Raw genomic sequence first — 26157 nt, 5'->3', positions numbered from 1 at the left:
ACCTTTGGAATCCTGAGTCCCGTAGCTTTTTATTGATGTATGGGATGTCAATATTACATGAAGTAATGAGCCTACCCATTGATTTATTACACCCCACCACCCCCCTCCTCCCCCCAAATGGCGCGACGGCGTTCCGCTGCGAGTTAACTGGTTTTAAGCTCCCAGAGTAGTTCCCGGGCTAATCAGAACACTGGCACAGGTGTCACCTGTGAATCCAACTGTCTCAGCTTCTAATGCATACAATGTGGCGCTCCCCAAAACTACACATCCTGTTTAAGTGCTTCCCGTGTGTCAAAATAAGTCACAGCCATATCTCATGCTTTGCGCATTATATCTCCAGAACGGCTTGACGCATATGCTTAAAATTTGGTGTTTGTATGGACTCAAAGATGAAGTGAGTTGATGTTGGAGGTTAACCCTTAGAACCCTAAGCTGTTTTTAGGGCATTTTCACTACCTTTATTCATAAGGATTTATTCTGGTCATTGTAAGTGCCACACACATATATTATATATTGTTTTTTTCAGGAGAGTCTAGGCTATTCAGATATGCCATAATTTCATGTATTAGCATTGCTTTTATTTTGATTTTTAAAGAATTAAAATATAAAAAGTGTATTATAAAAATTCTTATATTTCGACATGTATCTCACCACAGCAAGCTCACAGCTCTACATGCATTTCATGTGGTTGTAGGGCAGACTGTCCTGAATCGGGCAATATGATTGCCATGTTGGAGGGATACTCTGGGGCTGAGCAATTTACAGCAATATTTGCTGTGTGATTTACGGAAATAAATGCCATTTTTTATTTAGTGAGGAAAAATGACCTTTCTGCGCTCCATATCTGTGACACGAACTGATCTGACCTGACTTGACCCGAGGTTGCGTGTTAGCCTGCGTGCCTGTGTGTATGCAGTCATAATAATTCTCAACTTTTTACTGCATTGCCATGAAAAAAGTAAAGGCAAAAAAGGTGTTTATTTGTTGAACAAATTGGGATGCAATGTGAGCCTTGAATTGGATGCCATGCAGGAATTTGCTAGGATCTCAAAACCGGATTATAAACATGCTTTGCCACAAGAACAGACAAAAACGTGGGGTAAGTCCAGCTATATGAAGTTATTATTTTGCTGTCACTTCGTCTGTTTTATAACCCAGAAGGATGTACTTGGTATCAAATGATGGCTCTGAGTCTCCTCTTTCATCTGACATGCGTGGCATATCTATGCGATCACGGGTCCGCGAGTAATTCAAACGAGAGTAATGAGTGTGCAGCGTTGGTTTGTGTACATGACGTTCTTATTTTGCAGTCACTTCGTCTGTTTTTATAAGTCAGAAGGATAGATAAACATGGTACCAATGGATAGCCCTGTGCCTCCTCTTTCATCTGATATGCTTCCCATATCGATGCGATCACAGGTTCGCGAGTAATTCAAACTAGAGTAATGTGTGTGCAGGTGAATATAGAGAAGTATAGACTGTAAATATGATGCAATTTGATTTAATTTCATGATTTTTTTAAATTTTCATACTTGATCGTACAGACAAGTGTGTAGTCTCGTTGGAAAGCCCCACTTCTGCTCTGTCGTGCAATAAAGGTTTCATCTCGCTGCGATGAACCGTTCCGGAGCAATGTAACAGAGAAGAAAGGGTGTGTTTTTTGACGATCAAGTCCATGAATACTCTGAGCGCAATATCTCAAGAATGCCTTGACATACATGCCTGAAATTTGGTATGAGTGTTTGTATATAAGTATAAGTATATATACTCTTTTGATCTCGTGAGGGAAATTTGGTCTCTGCATTTATCCCAATCCGTGAATTAGTGAGCACACACAGTGAGGTGAAGCACACACTAATCCCGGCGCAGTGCCTGCAACAACAGCGGCGCTCGGGGAGCAGTGAGGGGTTAGGGGGTTCACTCTTTATTACATCCCGTTATTACGACAACCAGTGTTGGGCAAGTTACTGAAAATTAGTAATTAGTTACAGTTACTAGTTACTTCTTTCAAAAGTAATTCAATTATGTTACCAATTACTGTATATCAAAAGTAATTAGTTACTAGAGAAAGTAACTTTTTAGTTACTTTTAAAATGTCAATATGAACAGTCACACACACAATAAACCTAATTTTTGGACCTATTCAATAGCCTTGTGCATGAGTTCTCAAACTTTTTCCACCACTACTATCACTACCACTACCACTACTACTACTACTACTACTACTACTACTACAACAACTACAGGACCCACAGACAAGACAAGAAGTCAAGCAGAGTGAGATTTATTTACAGGCATCATAGGCATCAGAGGCAGAATCCAGGGTTTTCACGAAAACATGGCCTACTGGCAAAAGTTCAGAAGTGTCATACCACACGCTGAGAACACAGGAGATCCAAAAGGCAAACTTAGGAGATTCAGCTTCAATAGCAGTTCAGAACAGATTTCAAGGAACAGAGTGACCTGGAGTTCTGTAGCATCCGATGATGAGGCCAGAGACAGAGTGCTGGGTGAATGGAGATTAAGTAGTCTGTGGTTCAATGAAGTGCAGGTGAAAGTGATCACCAATCAGGAGGGAAGAGAATGAGCAGTGGAGACTGATTGGTTGGGGTGAGTAACTAATAAGCAGGGGAGAGTGAACGGGCAGGTGTGGTTAAGTTGGACTGATTGCTCGTTTGGGAACCTGGCCTGGCTGTGACAATACCCCCCCCCCCCTCCTGGAGGCGCAACTGCGGACGAGGGTGCCCGACGAAGAGGCCGACCACGGCGTCGAGGGGCCGGACGGCTGGGATGGGATTGGTGGAACTCGGCAAGTAGAGTGGGGTCCAGGACATCACTTCTGTTGACCCACGATCGGTCCTCTGGACCATACCCCTGCCAGTCGATAAGGTATTGGAGACGGCCATGGCGACGCCGAGAATCGAGAACCTCTCTGATGGCATACACGGGACCCTCGTCCAGGAGAAGCGGCAAGGGGGGTTCAGCAACAGCGCCAGGTTCTGTGGAGGAAGGAGAGTGGGGTGAGTGATAAGGTTTCAAGAGAGAGACATGGAAAGCAGGATGGATTTTATACTCAGGTGGCAGCTGAAGACGATACGTGACTGGACTACTCCGTTTCACTATAGGGAAGGGACCTATGAATTTTGGACTTAGCTTCTTTGAGGGAAGACGCATGCGGATGTCCCTGGTAGAGAGCCACACTTTTTGTCCCACTGCATAGTCCGGCGCAGTCGACCGTCGGTTATCTGCATGGTGTTGTTGGCGATGGACAGCCTGTTGTAGGCGGCGGTGAGCTTGATACCAGACCCTCTGGCTCTCCCGGAACCAGGTGTTCACTGCAGGCATTTCAGAGGGTTCTCCAGACCAGGGGAAGAGCAGTGGTTGATGGCCAAGTACACACTGGAAAGGGGTTAGACCTGTTGAGGACTGACGCAAGGAGTTCTGAGCATACTCCGCCCAGGGGAGGAACTTGCACCAAGCGTTCTGTTGGTTGTGGCAGAAGGTGCATAGGAAACAGCTCACCTCCTGGATTTTCCTTTCAGTTTGCCCATTGGACTGAGGGTGGTATCCCGATGTCAGGCTCACAGTGACGCCCAAGCGATGCAGGAAGGCTTTCCAAAAGCGAGAAACAAATTGTGGTCCTCTGTCGGAGACTATGTCTTCTGGTATCCCAAAATTCCTAAAGACGTGGGTGAACAGCGCCTCCGCTGTCTCTGAGGCTGTTGGGAGACCTGGCAGAGGGATGAGCTTGCATGACTTTGAGAACCGATCCACTATCACTAAGATGCAGGTGTTGCCGTCAGAGCGAGGAAGGTCTGTGATGTAGTCTACCCCAAGGTGTGACCATGGCCTTCGTGGAATGGGAAGTGGAACTAGTTTACCAGCTGGAAGGTGTCTGGGTGTCTTGGTCATGGCACAGTCCACACAACCTGCTACAAATCTCTGCACATCCTTGTTGATTTCTGGCCACCAGTAGCGGCCAAGAAGTAGTAAAAGGGTTGCCGCGTTTCCAGGGTGCCCCGTGCCCAGGGATGAGTGTGCTGCGGTCAGGAGTTGGGTTCGAAGAATACGGGGAACAAAGGTAAGATTGGCCGGAGTGTTTGGAGGTGCAGGATCAGCTTCTGTGGCAGAAGCAATCTGGTCATCCAAGGCCCATTGGATGGGACTCACGACTACACCTGCAGGAATGATTGTCTCAGGCTGCTCAAGAGTTTCCTCTGTGCTGTGTAGGCGAGACAGAGCATCGGCTCGGCAATTGCGGGATCCAGGGCGGTAGCTGATGGTGAAGGTGAATCTTGAGAAGTAGAGGGCCCACCTTGCTTGCCGAGGATTGAGGCGTTTGGCATCTCGCAGGTACTGCAGATTTTTGTGATCTGTGAGGACCAGGAATGGATGTTTGGAACCTTCCAGCCAATGACGCCACTCTTCAAGGGCAAGCTTGATAGCCAGGAGTTCTCGGTTGCCTGTCATAGTTGCTTTCCGCCGAGGAGAGCTTCCTTGAAAAGTAGGCACATGGGTGGAGACGTGGAGGGTTGCCATGGTGTTGGGAGAGGACTCCGCCAACTCCGGAGCTGGATGCATCAACCTCCACGACGAACTGCCGATTCGGGTCAGGCTGACGGAGAACAGGGGCCGTTGTGAACGCCTCCTTGAGGTTCTGGAAGCCTCAGGATGCTTCTGGGTTCCACTTAAGGGTCTTGGGTTTCCCACGAAGTAAGGAGGTTAAGGGTGCAGAGAGCAGACTGTAGTTTTTGATGAAACGTCTGTGGAAATTCGCAAATCCCAGGAAACGCTGGAGGTCCTTGATGGTGTTGGGAATTGGCCAGGACAGAACAGTACTCAGGGTGACATGCTTGATGTGTTCACTGAGATTGGGTGAGAAGACCAATATATCATCCATGAACACAATCACAAACTGATTCAGGTAGTCCCGGAACACTTCATTCATGAACCCCTGGAAGACAGAGGGGGCGTTAGACAGTCCATACGGCATGACCAAATACTCATAATGACCTGTGGGGGTCACAAAGGCTGTTTTCCATTCATCCCCCTGGCGAATGCGAACGAGGTTGTACGCACTGCGGAGATCCAGTTTGGAGAAGATGTTGGCTCCTCGTAGTTGTTCCAATGCTGCTGGGACGAGTGGAAGGGGATAACGAAACCTAACAGTAATTTGGTTCAGGCCACGATAATCAATACACGGTTGGAGGCCGCCATCTTTCTTTGTGATGAAGAAGAAAGGGGATGCAATAGGAGATTTAGAGGGACGAATGTACCCTAACTCTAAGGCTTCCTTGATGTAATCTTTCATGGCCTGTTGTTCCGGTAGAGAGAGAGGGTATATTCTTCCATGTGGCAGTGGTTGGCCAGGGATCAGATCTATGCTGCAGTCCCAGGGTCTGTGAGGGGGCAATTGGGCTGCTCTTTGTGGGCAGAACACATCCTTGTAATCCTCATATGCGGATGGGATATTGACAGGACTACTCTGGTGGGGGCTCTCTATGGAGGTTGCATTTAGCTCAACGGAAGGTTGGGGACTGCGGTGTAAGTTGGACTGATTGCTCGTTTGGGAACCTGGCCTGGCTGTGACAGCATGGTGGTTCACTGACACTGAATTCTGCAATATAGTAATAAGTTATTTTTATCATTATTATTGCAATCCTTCTGTAGGCTACATGGAATGAGTTCAATGGGATGTAATGTGAAACAATGTCAAATGGCCTATTTTCAAAGCAGTTATTGTCTGCTCACACACACATACAACCGTAGGTTATCCTCATCCTGCTTTGAACACAGTTGTATTATATAGCATTTTAAGCACCAGCAGTTTGGGAAAAGCCTGACCTACCAAAATAAGTTCTAATGCATCTGAGAGTTTGGGATTGTCGTGCACTATGCAGAAGGTTACTCTTCAGCTGATAAGGTGTTCCAGAGAGAAGTTGCATGTTCCGTCGCAGACAAATGAATCCATAACACCATGGACGTCAATTCCGATGTAAACATACTGTGCAAATAACTCAAGTCGCTTAGTACGTACGGTAGGCTATTTGGAGGTTTCTTTATCTGGTAAGTGAAATCTGCATTTTCCTCTCGAGTTAAACGTGTGCTTGCTTGTGTCAAGGCTATATATAGGCTACTGTAGCCTATTGGTGTTGTGGCGTGGCTATGTTGTAAGAATGAGAAATTGATATAACGAGGCTTTTGCGCAATAGGCGGAAAAGAGCGGAGATAAACAACAAATGCGCTTTTACTGCAGTGGAGCTTACCAGATGGAAACGAAAGGGAAAAGGCTTTTAAGATGCCCATTTAAATTGTAGCCTAATGCACTCTTGTGTGTTTTAGCATAAATCCGAAATAAGGAGGAATGTGAGGAGGCTATTAACTGTAAAGAATGCATCTGCAATCTAAACATGAAACAAAATCGCTGGAAACACAGCTAAGGTCGGGAGACAAGCAGCAAATATGCATCTTGTCTGCAGTCGTTCATTCAAGATCAACAGAGTAACGCAAGTAACGAACTCTTTGAAATTTCAGTAATTGTAATTGCGTTACTGGATTTACAAAAATACTTAGTTACATGCTAGTTAACACTAAAAGTAGTGGAATTAGTAACGCCTTACTTCGTAACGCATTACTCCCAACACTGACGACAACCCTCTATTACGACATACCGTTATTACGGCCTCTTTTTAGACATGCCCCTACTCCGACTTTTTTTAGTACCGCTATTCCGATTACCAATCCTCATTTTCAAATTATCTCAGTTCCTGTATCCTATCAAATTCCAACATCCTAGATGCATGGATGAGCTGTAGTCATGTCATCTGCACCTGCAGCTACATCAACAATCCACCCGCCATCCACTCCAAACAATGTTTTTCCCAATAGGCTAATTGATATCGGCACACATTTCAGTCAAAACCTTAGGTGATTTTGAACTGGCCATGTGAATAAATGTTACATATTATATGTAAAACACAGGTAGCTCTCCTCATTTTATTCTCTAAGCTCTCAGGGGAAAACGGTCGGAAACTCAAACAAACTCTGTGCGTGCAGGCCACCTAGGCCTATATTAATTAATTAATGGCCGTCAATCAATGGCCAATTGCGCAAAGACGGGCGGAATTCTTGCTCCAGTAGCCTAAACCACTTCAGTGAATGTTCAAATAACCCCCAGAGTTCAGTGTCCATCAGGGTGTTCAAACTGGGTGTGCAATATATTCAAGTTGCTTATATTGCATTTTAGACGACAATGATAAAGCCATGTGCAACGCATTTTGGCTTGCCAGCAGGTTGGATAAACTCAATTTACTACACAATAATGTAGGCTAGGAATATATACGTTATATGTCATGCGTGCAGTTGTTGAATTGCGCATAACATGTCTGCATATTTATTTAGTCTTCTTTCTCTCGACTATAGGCTAGCGCATGCATTATCATGGCCCTATAATTGTGCAAAGACAGGCGGGATATCCGACGCTCCTTTTACAGTAAACCACTTCACAACGAACGTTCAAATAACCCCCAGAGTTCAGTCCCAACATTTAGAAACATAATCGAAAAGTCCAAGCGTGAATTGGGTGTTTTGATTTTGAGAGAGACTGGAGAAGGGCCGTATGTCTCACAGCAACTGCGATAACCTTGTTTCTTGAAGGCTATCCTAACCTCCAAATATCCACATCTAATGAGGGTCGGCGACTATCCAATACCCAATACTATTTGCAATACCCTCGATATGAAAATTATTGGAAAGTTTAGTGTATGGCCGTTCGTGTGAGTACAATAACCTCATTTTGTAAATTTTACCAAAACGACTGGTTTCGCCTTGCAGGGTCACATTTCATTTGTTGTCTTATCTTTTTTTATTCAAAACAATTCGTAGGTATCTATACTCAAGTCTAATTACCACCAGACACAAATAATCATCTTCTCTCTCTCTCCAAAATCTCTTCCTCTGAGATGCACGCGCTATAGGCTATAATTTAGACTACCCGACATTTCAAATGTGACTCTCTAATCAACTTGTTTTAGCTCTTAAACACGAAAAATACAACGTTCAACGGAGCTGGTGTGTGTGAGGCGCACTCTTAAAGACGCGACTAACCTTTCGGTTTCATTCGGTTAAAGTTATTGGTTAAAGTTCTAGGCTATTATAGAATCAAATCCTGTCGATGCCCCTGCTATTTATCAATGTAGTCTTTTATTGTTTTTTTGCCATGAATCGTCTGAGCTGTGATGAAATCGTGTGTTGTTTAAAGTTGGGACGATTACTGTAGGCCTAGGCTATACTGCCCATATAAAACTGCCCATACTGCCCAATAAAAAAAATAAAGGCCCACCCTAGGCCTACTTCGCAAAAGTCCACTCCTTTGAAAAATCCTGGCTATGGCACTGTTAATGACCTCGTGTTGGAATGGCAGGACGTTTGAAAAAAGGTCAAGTGCCGCTACTCCGACAATGAAAAAAAAAATGTTGCAGTAGTGGGACGCCTGAAAATTAATGTTAATGCCGCAACTTCGACAATTAGACGCCAATGTCTAAGTAGCGGCATGTCGGAATAGCAGCATGTAACCAGGGGTTAGGTGCCTGCTCAAGGGCACTTCAGCCATGCCTACTGGTCGGGGTTCGACCGGCAACCCTCCGGTTACAAGTCCGAAGCGCTAACCAGTAGGCTACGGCTGCCCACTAGGAGTATGGACTCAAAGATGAAGTGAATTGATGTTGGAGGTCAAAGGTCAAAGTCAAAAACACCTTGAGTGTTATATCTCAAAAACGCCTTGACACACAAGGTTTTTTGGTATGAGGGTTTTTATGAACTCAAAGATTAAGTGATTCAATGTTTTTTTTCCAGGAATCTCCCCACCAACATTAAGCCAGCAGCTTTCCATCCACTATTGTAATTACTCTGGCATTACATTTCTAGTTTAATATAATTTGTTATATTTGTAATAATTAAGACTAAAATGTTTTGACTAAAACTTGACTAAGATACCTTGAGTTCTCTTTTGACTAAAACTAGACTAAAGACTTTTAGTCGACTAAAACTTGACTAACAAAAATTATATTTGAATGACTAAATGACAGACTAAAAAGGACATTTCGTCCGTGAATTAATACTTCATTTTTACCACAAAGGCACTTAGGAAGGGTATTTAAACCTCTTCCAATGAGAATGATTGTGAGCCAGTTAGTACACCTTGCTCTTTATGATCTTGTTAATGGTTGCTGCTCTGTGGTTTATTTTAGCGAACAAATCAAGTATTCATTGTTTTTCAAAAAGGAGCAAGGAGAAGGCATGATTTTCAATAACGCACACCTGCAGCTTCCTGCACACTCGCTAGTCTGTACTATTGTGTGTTTTCTGAATGTTAAGAAGCCTTGCCTCATCTTTGAAGGATCTGACTCGGCACTGCTCCGTTTTCCCAAGCAAGAATCCATGAGGATCCTCAAGTTTGAGAAACAGCCTACCTTTCTTGTCTGGTCAATCCAATGATGCATTGTGCACTTATCTATTTTTAGTAACTCCTACTATTGAAAATGGGAAAAAATTCTGAACCATATTTATGAATAGAATTCTGACAGTAAAGTAAACACATTACACATGTAAACTTCAAGTGTTAATACATTTTGTGTTCATTTCGCATATTATTCTCATAAGGGATCTTTTAAAGTGAAACGATTTATTCCTACTCACTTATCAAATATCCTGTTTTTGTAACACACACTACATTTGCATGTTTGCATATTTAATTAATTTCATATTAGACTTTTTCTTGTATTAGACCTTTTCTTGTTTTCTTGAAACTGGAGTTCCTAGAAAAGGCAAGGTAGACTTAACTATGATCAAAATAATAATCAACCATTGTTTATTACAGGAAAATTACAGCAATGCGTGAACAAACATACAACCAAATACCAAACAAGAACAATAAAAGGGTATATGATATAAAAGCCAAATAAAAATAAAAAAAGTGAGAAAATAAGAGGGGAAATATATGTATAAAAATAATACTAAAAAAAGCTCTAAATATCAATCAATGCAAGAACACAGTATAAGTCATTTCATATATCACAGTGCCCTCTAGAATTATTGTCACCCCTGGTAAAGTTGACTAAAAACAGATATAAAAAAATTATCTTTTGGTAGTTTATTGTAATTGCACAATTAAAATAATGAGGAAATCTTGAAGGGAAGCAAATGTATTTTGAGAAAAAATTTATATCTCATAAAGAAATACATATTTTTAGCAAAAACATATTAACCACTATTATTGGCATGCCTAGCATACAAATTTAAACAGGAGCATTTTTTTCATTTATATTCTACTTCTTTAAGTTAATCAGAGTGTCTGTGAACCTTTAGCTGTGGTTCATTACTTTCTTTTTCACTAAGGTATGAAAATAAAGTGGCACAGGAGGTTAAATCCCCTAGTCATTTTCCAACTTGGGAAAGACAAGAGAGTACACTAAATGTAAATAAAAGGAAAATGTGTTGACATTTGTTAGTTAGGGAAAGCCTATAAAAACTAGGTACTTGGTTGAAAATGCCCATATTTATACGTAGAACAATAATTAAAAGGTTCTAATAAACTGGAAATATGACAAAACTTGCTTGGACAAAGACCCATGTTTATTTTGCCCCCACGCAGTGAGGAGGATGGTAAGAGAGGCAAACAAATTCCATGAGAACCGCTGTTGGAGAGTTACAGAAAAAAGTATCATCTTGGGATCACCAACTCTACCAAAAATCTTCAAAAGGTGACCTCAGTGCTATTAGCAGTGTTTCCCATACGTTGACTAATCTGTGGCGGAGCGCCATGAAATCAAAACCGCCCGTTACACATTCATCTTCTATGTTGTACTATTTAAATTAAAAGATAAGATAAAAATCCTTTCATTGAGCTGCGCTTTTTACGCACGCAGCCTTTCCTTGCCCCGCCCGCTCTCTCTCGTAACGAGCCCGCTGCCCCTCCTCTGCATGTGCATTTAACAAAACATTAATGATTGTTGAAGGATTGTTGCCACATAGAAGCATTGCATAGAAGATGCTAAATTGCTACTAAATCCGCTTAGCATCGTTACAATGCTGCGCAAATTTGTTCAAAACTGCTGCATTAAAGTTAACTGCTAAGGTCTTATCACAACATAGTACATTGAGAAGACTAAACTAATTTAAGTTATGCAATCAAGCAGTATCTCAAAGCTAACGTTAGAATACTGTTTGGATGTCATAGCATGCTTACTTACAGCTGCTTGTCAATTTCGCTACTCATGCAGGGCTCATTTTATTGACTCTGACACTGAATATTTTCAAAATCCCGATGTAAATGGAAAAGTGTTCCAAAACTCAAAAGTTTTCTGTAATTGAATGTTTACATACGCAAATTAGGCATATTTTTTTTAAATATGCGCTAATTTGCATACATTTTAAAACACGAAAAAACTGAGCATTGGATACAGCCAGGTTCAAAATTATGTTTTCATTGTGTTCAGATGGGGGGAAAATTACAGAGGGATTTATGTATATCTACTTTTGTTATCCTGTAAATCAGAATATGCTGTCAATAGCCTTGAAGTGTAAGTTCAGTGTAAATTGACCCATAGCCTTGTTGTATAAGCTCACCACATGCAGCTCATCGAAAAAAGAATGATACAATTTGGGACAACGTAGGCCAAGTTATGGACAGGCAGCTTAAAGCAGACCCATGGGGCATCAAAACGAAAACTGAAAGTAACTCCCCACTGCCCCATGGATCTGATTTAAGCTGCCTGTCCATAACTTGGCCTATGTTGTCCCAAATTGTCTCATTCTTTTTCCTATGGGAAAAAGGACCGCGGCATATAGTTTGAGAAATGCTGGTCTACACGCTGCTTTTATTTTGATGATGCATGCAGCGGTGCGACACTGATGGCTGGCCTTGCCAGATCAGGAGTTTTTTCTGCTACATATTAAGGCCTGTTTACGGTGTGTTATAGCCGGGTATTCGCCTGGAAGGCTCTGTAGAAATCTGGCACCCTATTGAACGAAGTTAAACTGAGAGAGCGTACAGTTCACAGACACCAGAATGAACGAGTTCACAGTATTGTTTATCAGGCAGTAATACAGTACGTTCAGTTCACGTTCACCCAAAATATGAACTCGTTCAATGAACGCATTTAGGCACAACACTGCCGGGCACAACACTGAAACGCTCTGTTCACGGCGTGTAAAAATTGTTTCAGAAGACTGGTCTATTTTTTCGAACGTACGCACCACTATCACATCTGGTGTAGCCAGTTCCTCTGATCATAATGGAAGCTAATTGTTGCAGCAGACGCAACGCGAATGGAACATTTCAGTTAGGGGACTGGTGTAGCCTCCCTGTTATGAGGTATTTTTGTTTCTCAGAATACATTTCTTTCCCCTCAAGGTTGGATTTTTCCTCATTGTTTTAATTGTGAGATCACCAAAAGATGATTTTCGAAAAGTGTGTAAAATAAAAGACTTATGAAAGACATGAACTCAAACATAATTTCCTTTGCCATTAATTCTCAAACTGCATTGTTAGTAATTGTTAGTATATATATATTTTTTTAATCTGAAATTCACATAAATTGACATAAATTTCCCTGTCTCTTACAGTTTCTCAATTTCACACTATATAAACTACATAAACTCTTTCAACAGTACTGTACACACACACACACACACCTATTCAGACAAAACTGCTATAACATCAACATAAAACTCCTACCATTAGCACTTAGTAGCAAATATTTATTTGATGTAGCAAGATTTGTACTCTCCTTGCACACTTATACGGAGGTGTAACAATAAATGCCCATGAAGAATACGGTTTACCACCATTGCTGTCCAGTTGGCTGTATTAGTCTCAGCGATGTGCTGTTTGATTCAATATGGACGTCTGGATGTAACATGCTGCTTGCATTTATTATCATTAAAGCTCAATAATAACTGGAGTCCTGAAAAACAATAAGCATAGATGAAAAGTTAGCGTGAGAAAGACTCTTTCCGGTACTGCGTACCAACACTGAATCTTATGGTGGTGCCTGACTGTACCGGCCTACTTTCACCCCTGGTGTAACCGGTCAGTAAAAAACTCATAACCTGTCAGTAAAAAATTCATTCACAAAAAAATAGCAATTCCTTTATTTAATTTCATTTCTTTACTTTCGTTAAAACTCCAATGCAGTTTCAAGGTTTGTTTTGCTACTGGGTTCCCCCGCAGTTGCAGAGTAGGCCTATTAGTATTTCACACAACTGCCGTAAATAGTACTTATGGTTAACACCCTTGCCACTGGACACGTATGTGAATTTGTTTACACACTGGCAAAAAGTGTTGACTGACAAGGTAATGACACAATTTCATACACAATTGCCGTAAAGCAATTATATTTAAATTCATTGCATCACCATTTGGACAATCAACAATCCCTCAACAATCCCTTCACAATTCAACATCAGAAACATCTTGACATCATGCCCTCTAATTTTGGAATCATTCTGATGAACCATCAAGGAGAAGTGCATCAAAATTGATCATGTGTCACTAGTGTAATAGCCATTCTTTCTGTTGCCAGATGGTGACACTACACCAGACATGTACTTTGGCAATGTGGATATCATCATTACCATACACCATGTTCCAAATTATTATGCAAATTGGATTTAAGTGTCATAAACATTTATTTTTTTGTTTTTTTAATTAAACTCTTGGATGGTATTGTGTCTCAGGGCTCTTTGGATCATTGAAATCAATCTCAGACACCTGTGATAACTAGTTTGCCAGGTGAGCTCAATCAAAGAAAAACTACTTAATAAGGATGATTGCGTGACAGAGCAGAAGTGGGGCTTTCCAACGAGACTACGCACTTGTCTGTACAATCAAGTATGAAAATTAAAAAAAAATCATGAAATTAAATCAAATTGCAAATTTACAGTCTATACTTCTCTGTGTTCACCTGCACACGCATTACTCTCGTTTGAATTACTCACAAACCTGGGATCGGATAGATATGCCATGCATGTCAGATGAAAGAGGAGACACAGAGCTATCATTTGATACCAAGTACATCCTTTTGGGATATAAAACAGACATGTGACAGCAAAATAATAACTTCATATAGCTCGACTTACCCCACGTTTTTGTGTTGTGGTGGCAAAGCATTTTCATAACCCAATGCTATCATGTGTTTCTCTATGGCAAAGCATGTTCATAATCCGGTTTTGAGATCCTAGCAAATTCCTAGCCTCGTGAGATCATCCTGATCTCGCAAGCTTCAGTTTTCCACTCGCAGATCAGTCTGGCATCTTACTGATAGAGAAAATTTGGAGCAGTTCGCCAAACGAACGGCCAATCAGTGTTGGTTTTGGAGCGGGTTTAGGTGTGACGCAACAAACAACATGACTGCATCCACAGATGAGCATAGCTATCACGCAAGTTTTATCCGAATTAGAAAGTATTCCTGGGGAAGCATGTGAGTCTCAGCCATGCAGCTGGGAGGAATGAACGACAGACATCCTCCACGGCCGATTACAGTCCATAATGGAGGAATATACTTTCTTCAGAAGTGTAGGGCCTACCGTGAAAACTTGGTGGGGATTGTCGTTAATGAGGTACATGTCACATACAAATGGTAAGTTTAAAAACATTAATGTTAGTTACCTTACCTAACTTAATTGTATGTTAAACGAAGGCATTAGAAGAACACTTCGTTCATCTGATTGGTTGATTTGGCCCGTCGATAACCAACATAGGTGGTGATGGACAGATGGTTTATCCAATCAGCTAATCAGTATTTTCGCCCCTTCCCAAAAGTTCTCCAACGGAAAGTTCCCAGATGGACATGCAGAGCAAATGCGAAGCATCCATCTGGCGGAGTCAGGTTAGCAAATTCCTGCATAGCATCCAATTCCAAGGCTCCCATTGCATCCCAATTTGTTCGACAAAGAAACACCTTTTTGCCTTTACTTTGTTCATGGCAATGCAGTAAAAAGTTGTTGTAAAGAATCATCATGAGTGCACACACGCTAACACGCAAACTCGGGTCAAGTCAGGTCAGATTAGTTCGTGTCACAGATATGGAGAGCAGAAAGGTCATTTTTTTATCACTAAATAAAAAAAATGGCATTTATTTCTGTAAGGCGCACACCACATATGTCCCCCCTCCAACATGGGTCTTATATTGCCAGATTCATGTCCAGCTGGCAGCTTGCTGTGGTGAGATACATTTCAAAATGTAAGAAATACGCTTTTTGTCTTTGTATCATTTAAAAATCAAAATCAAATCAATGCAAGTATTAATATATGGTGGCAGATCTGGATAGCCACAAAATATGCACCGGCTGTGCTGACAAAATATAGCATGTGTAAATGGCACTTACAATGACAAGGATAAATGCTTATAACTAAAGGTAGTAAGAATGGCCAAAGATAGAGTAGGGCTCATAGGGCTAAATAAAAAATGGCATTTATTTTCGTAAGGCACACACCACATTTTCACATTTGCTCAGCCCGAGTATTCCTCCACCATGGAAATGATATTGGCAGATTCAGGACAGTCTGCTCTACACACACATGAAAGGCAAGTCGAGCTGCCAGCTTGCAGTGGTGATACACGTCAAAATATAAGAATTTTTATAATACGCTTCTTTTTGTATTTTTATTATTTAAAAATCTAAATTAAATCAATGCAAGTATTAATACATGAAATTGTGGCAGATCTGGGTGGCGTAGACTCTGCTGAAGAAAACAATATCATGTGTGTAGAGTTTCTGACTGACAACTTTCTTCCGTGGTACAAAAAGAAGAACCGTGCCTTCCGTAGCAAAATCATCTTTATGCATGACAATGCACCACCTCATGCTGCAAAGAATACCTCTGGGTCATTGGCTGCTATGGGCATAAAAGGAGAGAGACTCATGGTGTTGCCACCATCTTCCCCTGACCTCAACCCTATTGAGAACCTTTGGAGCATCATCAAGCAAAAGATCAATGAGGGTGGGAAGTAGTTCACATCCAAGCAGCAGCTCTGGGAGGCTATTCTGACATCCTGCAAAGACATTACTGTAAAGAAGAAACTCTCCAAGAACTCACAAGTTCAGTGGATGCAAGAATTGTGAAGGTGATATAAATGAAGGGGTCCTAACATGTAACTTGGCATGTTAAGATGTTTTTGATTGAAATAACTTTTGATTTAATTTATATGACCTCCTAATGCTGCAAATTCAACAAATGACAATTTTTAGTACATTATGTTTACATGTATACATGTAATCCTGCCTACATCAATTTGTTTGAACTTTTTTTGTACATTTCACTACAACCATTGTGCACCATTTTTTTATGTACCATTTTATTATGAGTCTCAGCATGACTGAAAATGAGGGCTACCCTCAATGATTTTCTGAGAAATAAATAAAGGTTGAATGAATATGTGTATCTCTGTGTGTGACACTGCAAGTGTGTTGTATGTATGTATGTATGTATGTATGTATGTATCAGAGGAGGCTCCTTCATTGAGGAAAGGGAGGAACACCCTCCCTAAAATTTCAGAGAAAAATAAAAAATATATAAAGTGAATTACTAATCTGATAAATTACTGTTAATATTACTATTTTTAACACTTTGAATGAACAAAATCGTTCCCCTAGGTCAAAATGCCAACAGCACCCCCTATCTCAATTGAAAATTACTGTATGGAGGAGCTTCCTCCTCAAGCCCCTCATTGAAGTCCATTATAAACGGCTCTGACCCCAGCGGCTCGTGAATCACGTCGTTTTCAATGGCCAAGGGAGGAAGCTCCTCTGTACAGTAATTTTCAATTGCGATAGGGGGTGCTGTTTTTAGCGGCAACGGCGCAAGAACGTTATGTGCAGTCATACAGCTAAGAATCTTGTGTTGAACGGAAAGCTTGTTTTTTGCTTGTGAAATAAACAGTACAATGGAATCAGAGGACAATATCCATCTTTTATACATTCAAATACAGTGCGAAGGTTAGGATCAAAGCAGGAAGACCAGTTCCAAAAATTCCTATTCCAAAAAGAAATGGTAAGGCTAGTTTAGGCTTCTGAATGCTACATAGTATGACAAATGGCTAACTGGTAACGTTAGCACAGAAAACAATCAGCTATAGCCTGCTGCTGTCCTGTCACAAACGTGGACAGTTCATTTGGTGATATAGACAGGTGATATTTTTGAGATATGTGCTTCCTAGAGGCATTTTTTAGTAAAAGTTGGGAACAGGACTTTTTAACATAATTAAGGTGTGCTGAATCCAACTAGCCCTGTTCCCAAGCTGAATTTTGAGTTTATGACCATCTAATTGGCATAAACAAAATGGTTGCCAAAATGGCGATTTTGGGCACTTTCATTGGGCGGATGTCATTATACCATGTAAATTAATTCATATTGTTTACAGAAATCTCCCTTGGCCAATAGATCAAGGATACAGGCTGTGAAAAAAAAAAGAAAAAAAATCTAGTATTATGCCTATGTTAATTACCTGAAAAAACCTTTGAAAAATGTAATTGTTAAAATGTTATAACTGAGCAGGCACACAGTATTTGACGAATGAGACTTATGTTTTTTGAGGGTCAAGAAAGATGTGTAGTGATGAAATGTAAAGTTTAAAATTGTGGCCTACTGGTTAGGTCTTCGGGCTTGAAACCAAAGGGTTGCCGGTTTGATCCCCGACCAGTAGGACATATGTGGGTGGTGGAAAGGTTGAGCACTAGTCTCCCATGCCCACATCCACGGCTGAAGTGCCCTTGAGCAAGGCACCTAACCCCTCACTGCTCCCCGGGCATCACTGTAGCAAGGCAGCTCACTGCTCCAGGTTAATGTGTGCTTCAATGTGTGACCTGTGTGTTCACTAATTCACGGATGGGATACATGCAGAGACAAATTCCTTGTATACCCAAGTATACTTGGCCATAAAACCTGATTTACATTACATTTTACATAATTGAAGCGAATTAGGTTGGTAATGTATGTAGTCTCGGATTAAGTTACACAGGCCTTTACCCATTTCGGTAACACTTTACGGTAAGGGTACATGAAGTAATTCATGATTTATGTATTACTTCATTCATTAATATCTAATTAATCATCAGGAATTTACTGAGTCCATAGTTTGCCATTTAGTGACCTCATACATGAACACATTACTAAAGTATTAGGTATGATGGGCACATCATTATGGATTATGATGTATTAACCATGATCATGACTTTATTTTTCTGCCAAAAATGTGGTCATCACTGCTCAAATTCTCATAACTTTGGAGTTCTCTAAACACATGTCATTATCAACATGTTTGTGGAAGCCACTAGTTCAGAGAAAACTGAGAAAAAGCTGCAGATGTGTGTGTGTGGTTGGCAGAAGGTTACAAGTCTAAAGGGCCTGAAAATTCATCAAGGGAAAAATAAGTGCTTGGTAGATGGAACACAGGGTCCCCGCATTGATAGCTATTTCTTAAGAAGTGCATCAAGTCAGTCGGTTGAAGTTCAGCGACAGGAAGAAACCCACAGTTCGCAGGACATCAGCATCCCTGTTGTTGAGGAAAGTTCTAGCACTGAGGCAGAAAGAGAGGCCAGTCAGCCAAGGAGGGAGAAGATTAATGGTCATAGGCCTGGGTTTAGATGGCCAGGCGCAGCAGAATGTAGAATGTGGGATATTTCAATGTGGTAATATGGTGGCAGCATGGAGGGGAGTGTCTCCAGGACGCTGGTTTCACTGTTAAGCCTTCATGAGGTGTCGTGGGCCTAACTTAACGAAACATCGGTGAATGAGGGTGCCCACTTGATAACCCCAATGACATGCCGCATACTATATAGGCTACTGCTGTTGGATAGGCCATTTGTATTGTGCTTGTGACCATTTGTTGGCGGATTTGTGGGTAGTGTGCTTTTTAAAGTTAAACTTGAGCAGGGGCTTCTGAATGTGTTTTTACTTTGGATTTTGGCACAAGGGATTTTAACATCTAATCCTGTGTATTAGTGTAATACTACTTTAATTGAGGGGCCACAGACATGATGAATGAGCAATTATCCTAAAATTAATGCAATCATGATGATCATGCTTAAGAAATCATAAATCACAATGATATACCCATCACACCTAATGCTTTAGTTGATGTGTTGTTCATACGTGAGGTCATCATGAATGAGAGTATATGAATTCATGTCAATTCCTGATGATTAATAGGATATAAAGGATAAAGGAAGTAATGCATAAATCATGAATTAATTCATGCATGAATTCATGATAATTCATGTACCTTTACCATAAAGTGTTACCCATATTTCTTCATAACCTTTGTGTTAGTAAAATGATTGAATGTCCTTTGAATTAATAGCTAGATTAATAACTTCATAACTAGTGCAAGTTCAAGTTCAAGTTACTTTATTTGTACCCAGAGGTAGATTTTGTTTGCAGTATAGAGTGCTTCAAGAGAATTTGCCAGAACAGGAGCACAGAGGATGCCATCTTTACGGCAATTCACTCTGCCCTGTCCCTCCCTGACAATAGCAACACCTATGTGAGAATGCTGTTCATTGACTTCAGTTCAGCATTCAACACCATTATCCCCTCCAAACTGATCACCAAACTCAGTGAACTGGACATCAATACCTCCCTCAAACTAGATTCTGGACTTTCTAACCAACAGACCGCAGTCTGTTAGATTAGATAACCGCACCCACTCAACCCTCACCCTGAACACCGGCGTGTGCTGAGCCCTCCTTTACTCCCTCTTCACCTACAACTGCATACTATGGCTCTAACACCATTGTCAAGTTTGCAGACAACACTACGGTGATTGCTCTCATTAGCAACAATAATGAGACAGCCTGCAGGGAGGAGGTCCAGCACCTAACATCGTGGAGCACCGACAACAACCTGGCTCTCAACACCAAGAGGACCAAAGACCTCATTGTGGACTTCAGGAAGTCAAAAGCTAGCACACAAAGCCCCATCCTCATCAACAGGACTGAGGTGGAGCATAGTGTTAATTTCGTCAGACGAGACGAGAGGAAATATGTTCGTCAACAACCTTTTTTTTCATGACTAAGACGAGACGATGACGAGACGCCATTAATGTCCTGAGACACTGACTAAGACTATCTTAAGATGCATTATTGTTGACGAAAAAAGACGAGACTAAAATGTTTTGCATGAAATAAAAACTAAGATAAAATCTCTCTTCATTTTTGTCTACAAAATGAGAACACAGAATATCTAGCTGTTACGTTATCAAAATATTCCGAATGAGTTTATGCTCAACAGCTTTCCTGTAGGCTAGTCTACGTGCTGTTGCTGCAACCCTGTGGACCGGACCACACTTTGAGAAACACTGGTCTATGAATATCATGACAGTGGTCCAGTCAAATCTTTTACTGTCTATGGTCAAATCCCAGCCGAGCTATAACTAGCTTGACTTACCTGTGCATGTAAACATACTGACTGACAAAAAATCAGAATGAGTAATTATAACAGACGAGTAGCCCTGTGGACACACAATATTGTTGGAAAATTGAGATGTGTGAAACACTATTTGACTTGAATGGTAATCAGAAATAATTTGTTATAAAAAAAGAAGACTAAAATGTTTTGACTAAAACTGACTAAGACTAAGATACCTTTAGTTTTCTTTTGACTAAAACTAGACTAAAATGACGAGACTTTTAGTCGACTAAAACTTGACTAACAAAAATTATATTTGAATGACTAAATATGACAAAGACTAAAAAGGACATTTTGTCACAAGAAAGAGACTAAGACTAAATTAAAAATAGGTGACAAAATTAACACTAGTGGAGCATGTCACCAGTTCATGTTTTTGGGTGTCCACATCTCTGTGGACCTCTCTTGGACCCTCAACACCTCTACCTTGATCAAGAAGGCTCACCAGCATCTCTTCTTCCTGAGGAGACTAAAGAACACAACCTCTCTCCTCAGATCCTGGTGAACTTCTAAACCTCTACCGCTGCACCATTGAGAGCATCCTCACCAACTGTGTCACAGTATGGTGGCAACTGCTCTGCCTCTGACTGGAAAGCACGGCAGAGGATGGTGAAAACTGCTCAACGCATCACTGGTTCCTCACACCCCTCCATCAACGCCCCAACGCACCCGAAATAGTATTCTATTTATATTTATAAATGTACACACTTTATTACACTTACACATAGCGATATTCTACTGATATTTATACTGTTCATACTGCACATACACTTATATATTTTCAGTACTCTGCACAATGACAATGAAGTTGAATCTAAGATAATCTAATCAAATGAAACATGTGACTGCTGGCCATCTTTCCCATTTGGAATCAAGGATATGATGCTAGCTTGTTAGTTAACGGTTGTTCGTAATTAGTTCAAAGGAACTCCAATGATTTTAAACTCCAAACATGTGTCTCCCCACCACGAAGAAGATGTTTACCAATGAAGTCAGGCCACACTCTTTGCCAAAGAAGACCGTAAACATAGTCAAGAGTATAATAAGGTGATAATAAGGTTAATTAGCATAATAATAGTTTTTTTTGCATTTTTATATTTTTCATAGCCTTTACTTTTTATTTATTGCCCACGGGAGATTTCTGAGATGCACAGATGTGAACAATATTAATTTATTTACATGATATAATGATGCCTGTCCGAAGAAAGTGCCCAAAATCGCCATTTTGGCAGCCATTTTGTTTATGCTAATTAGATGGTCAAAAACTCAAAATTCTGCTTGGGAACAGGGCTAGTTGGATTCAGCACATGTTAATTATGATAAAGAGTCCTGTTCCCAACTTTTACTAAGAAATGCCTCTAGACCCATATACAAGGACTTTTTCTTGAAATAGCACTTGTCTAATAGGCTAAAACATTTTTGGATAGTTATGCGTTGCTATAATCATCCAAGTTATGCCTTAACTAAACAATTGTTAAATAATGTTCTTGTTGTTAATATGTTATTGTTACTAACTGTATCTTTGGATGGTAACATTGTTAATGAATGTTTCAGACCATGATGCATTCCTGTAATGACGTCTTCAGTAACATTTGCCTTTTGAGTATAAATTCTCACTTAGCTTAACCTGTCTTTAAATTATAGCGATTTGGCTTTAAAAACAATAGCATGTTACAAATAACCACATTTAAGGTCTATTTTTTAATGGTAAATAGTTACATGGTTTTAGAAAACAAGTGTCTATTTTTAGTGTTAAAGACTTTTCTGCAAATGTATTACATTGAGAAAAACCTCCAGACTTTTCATAATTTTGCACATCTGGAAAACAGTATTTCATAACTAGACCTACATATCTTCCCTGACTTCCTAGACCTAAATTTACATTTATTTACATTTACATTTATTAATTTAGCACTATTATCCAAAGTGACTTATTGCACAACATTGGCAGTTAAAATGCTACATAGTACTGCTGCTATAAATGTGTCGGGGTAGGTGGCCTACATCTATTCACATATTGCCACTAACACCAATCAAGCGGACATTCCTTCCTCCGTTATTTTTTTAACCACCGGCCGCCACTGGTATGTATGTATGTATGTATGTATGTATGTATGTATCAGTGGCACTGGTGGTTATAAAAATAACGGAGGAAGGAAGGTGTGCTTGATTGGTGTTGGTGGCAAATGTGAACAATGGAGTATGTATACCGCCTACCCTGACACATTTAAAGCAGCAGTATGTACTATGTAGCATTTTTAACTGGCAATGTTGCGCTATGTATTTGTCATACCATGTAGCATTTAGTACACTAGCCGTACCATCTTTTTTTTATATGACATCGAACACATAACATATGTCATATGTACATGTAAGTAATTAACTGGTACACTTAATAGGTTTATTCCACTGTATCAAAGAGTAACAAGGTTGTAGCAGCACAGCTGTTACATGTACACTGAAGACAATGAGGCCTTGACTGGAGCTAAGAATGGTTTGTATATCAAATCTATCATGACCAGATTTACCCCATCCAGCAGGTCTCAGGTCAACTCTTTGCCTCTGATGAAAATTTAGGCAAATTGGCAAAGTTTTGTAAAAGCACTCAGTATTACAATGTAACAACTATATTATGTAGGTACCCACAAATACATAATGCAAGTACAATGATAGTACCTGATAGTACATGTTGTTACACAGGTTGTACCACTGTACCTAATTAGATAGGTACACTGTAACAGCGACACATTAAAATAAAGTGTAAAATAAAATATTCATATTTTGCTGTCCAATGACACGAAAAAAAGTAATCCACAGCGATCAGTAGGCCTAGATCAGTGTTTCTCAAAGTGTGGTCCGGGGACCACTAGTGGTCCGCAAGCTATCCCAAGTGGTCCGCGAGCAGACGTGGTCAAATATAATATAGATGAGTTGTTTGCAATATTGAACAAACTTGTATGTAAATTCAAACAGCAACATGCCTATGCAAGCTACGCCAGTTTAAATCATATGAATCCTTTGACACAATAAGCAAGGTGAGTAGGCCTATTATAATATACTGCTGAAGTATGTCTACTCTTCTTTTTTTTTAACTACAGTAGGTGGTCCGTGAGGTTTTTTTTATTGGTTAAGTGGTCCTTGGTCTGAAAAAGTTTGAGAAACACTGGCCTAGATGCACAAAAAGGGTCATGGTGTATCTAGCCAGGCCTACACGCGTCACATTGGCCACGCCAGTTCCAAACAGGTGAACAGACTTCGCCACTTTGCAGTTTAAACAAAGTGGAATAAAAATTCCAAATCTACACACAACGCAAAATCAATTAGTAAGCTGACAGGACATTTATGTACATGGCATTTAGGCAACCTTCATTGCAACGTTGGCATGGCAAGATGTCCATACTAGTACAATAGTAATTTTCGTTTTTTGCGTCCTGCATGCCTCGTCAGGTTGACCGTAATGTTGCTTTCAACGTGAAGGATCGCAAGAGAAGAAAACCTGGCTGCTCCCATCATCAACCGCAGCCCGTTCCTTATATTGTTGTTTTGTGTTATTTAAATTATTTTTAAAATATCTGGTCATGCCAGACGTATTTCACTAATTTTTGAAACAATGCAATTACCCGTTTTCACCAGGGGGGGCAGTGCTCCCCCTGCCCCCACCCCCCCCACACACAAACTCCGCGTATGTCTGTATGTCTGAGGCATTTATAATGGATATCAATGAGGGGTTTGAGGAGGAAGCCATGCAGTAATTTTCAATTGCGATAGGGGGTGCTGTTGGCATTTTGACTAGGGGAACGATGTTTCATTCTAAGTGTTCGATGGTTCATTCTAGTTCAAGTGTTCAAATAGTAATATTAACAGTAATTTATCAGATTAGCAATTCACTTTTTATATTTTTGATTTTTCTCTGAAGTTTTAGGGAGGGTGTTCCTCCCTTTCCTCAATGAAGGAGCCTCCTCTGGTATGTATGTATGTATGTACTGTGTGTAGTCTAGTTTGCTATAGTGGGTATACTGTGATATTGGTAGGTGGTACAGTGTCATCTTATTGGACAAGAGTTTTTTTTTTTTTTTTTCATATCCAGCATTGAAATGACTGTCACATCTAATACCTCATGTCATAATTCTATCACAAATAGGAGTGCTGTGGCGCAACAGGCTACAACACCCATACCATGTGGGGGACCAAGTACCGATGACCCAGGTTCGAATCCGACCTGCAGTCATATCCTGATCCCACCCCATCTCTCTCTCTCCCACTCTCTTCCTGTCAATTTTCTTTTTTTTTTCCAAATAAAGGCAAAAAGCCCAAAAATATACTTATGAATGCACAACTGTTTGTTGATACATATCCTTGGATATTTTAAATATGGAAATCTTGATGCTTTTTAAATGGGTATACTGAGTGGACCTGCATATCCCATACACCACTGTAGGGGTAGGGGGCGATGACATTACTTTACTTCCCTGTATATGCATTTAACATACCAAACTGTCATTTTTCAACTACACCAACACCTTTAAGAGATTTGAAGTTGAAGACACCCAGGACATCAGAGCATCATGTGGTTAACAGTTTTGAAATTTCAAAATGAACTAATCATTGACTTTACCAAACATATATTGTCCAATATTAATTAAAGTGAATGGGATGTGCTACAGCAAATTTAAATAAAAAGAAAATACCTTTACCTCACTAGTTCCTCTGATTCGTTGGGAAGACAAAGGTCGACTCTGTTCATGGATTGCCTGCAGTTTGGTGATCAGAAACTTTTTATCCTCCCCTTCCTAGAGAAAGTAAAAATAACAAGAATGATGAGGAATATATCAAGGGCAAAGGATATACTAAAAATATACTAAATAATTATTTAAAAACATGGCTAGGCTTTGGTCTCACATTTTCAATTTGATCCTGAAGAAGAGTGATTATCTTCCTCTGTCCATCTACCACCTGCGTGTGGAAGTAGATGACAATGCTGGAAAATAGATAATACTGTTAAGGTAAAAAATATGTTAAAGGGGTGGTTCAGGATTTTGGACATAGGACCTCATTTCCAAGTTAGCAAGTGTGATATTTATCAGTGGAGACCGTTTTCAACACGTTTCATCCAGTCCTTCTAGTTGCAGAGTTCGCAGGTGCTAGGCTAGCGGAAGTCATCAGTATGTGCTAGCCTGCCACTAAAAACAGTCTTACCCACTCCACAGTACCCTTTTTATTAGCACTCACAAGAAGATCATGGCAGTGAGAAAAAGGAAGATCACCGGGTTCTCCACCAAGTAAGTGTGCACCCAAGTGAGCCAGGCCAAGTTAGAGTTGGCACTCTCTAGCTGTTTAACCCAGAGTTTTCCAGACTGAATCATGGTCTGCAGGCCACGGAATGGTCCACAGCTTTGGGATGGTTTGATTCTAAAGAGGAGGGAAAGAGATTAAATGTGCATGTTAAAACAGCTTAGCAATTTAGTTATGATACGCCAGGTAGGCGGTTTTGGTATGTATTTAGCATGTTAAAAAATAAACTCACTTTCCTAACTTTACATTAACATATAAAAATGAATGAAAATTCAAACTATCCAAAACTTGTTCAATTTATATTGAGGACTGAAGTGCCTTATTGTTTTATTATGTGCCACAAATTTTCTCAAAACACTTTGGACTAGGACTTAATATGCATAGTAAGAGTAATAATA

The 26157-nt window shown here is 40.4% G+C and overlaps 1 protein-coding gene across 2 annotated transcripts in view; it reads right to left on the bottom strand.

Moving 5' to 3' along the window:
* Positions 1–9840: 9840 nt before the first annotated feature.
* tmc6b (transmembrane channel-like 6b) overlaps positions 9841–26157 on the bottom strand; it is a 90417-nt gene continuing 74100 nt past the window's right edge. For both annotated transcript variants that reach the window (XM_076277752.1, XM_076277753.1), the window contains exons 18-21: positions 25697–25876; positions 25367–25445; positions 25162–25257; positions 9841–12965 (exon numbers count right to left, since the gene is read on the bottom strand). In XM_076277752.1, the coding sequence (XP_076133867.1) occupies positions 12948–12965; positions 25162–25257; positions 25367–25445; positions 25697–25876 (373 nt within the window). In that variant the 3' untranslated portion in view covers positions 9841–12947. The remainder of the gene's footprint in view (positions 12966–25161; positions 25258–25366; positions 25446–25696; positions 25877–26157) is intronic.

The sequence above is a fragment of the Alosa pseudoharengus genome, unplaced genomic scaffold (assembly GCF_046254945.1).
Source record: "Alosa pseudoharengus isolate Yale_2024_CS ecotype anadromous, Long Island Sound unplaced genomic scaffold, YU_APseudo_1.1 YU_APseudo_1.1_scf_11, whole genome shotgun sequence".
In the NCBI taxonomy this organism is placed as follows: Eukaryota; Metazoa; Chordata; class Actinopteri; order Clupeiformes; family Clupeidae; genus Alosa; species Alosa pseudoharengus.
Note: the sequence above shows the minus strand (reverse complement) of the source record. Positions and strands in the feature narration are given on the sequence as shown.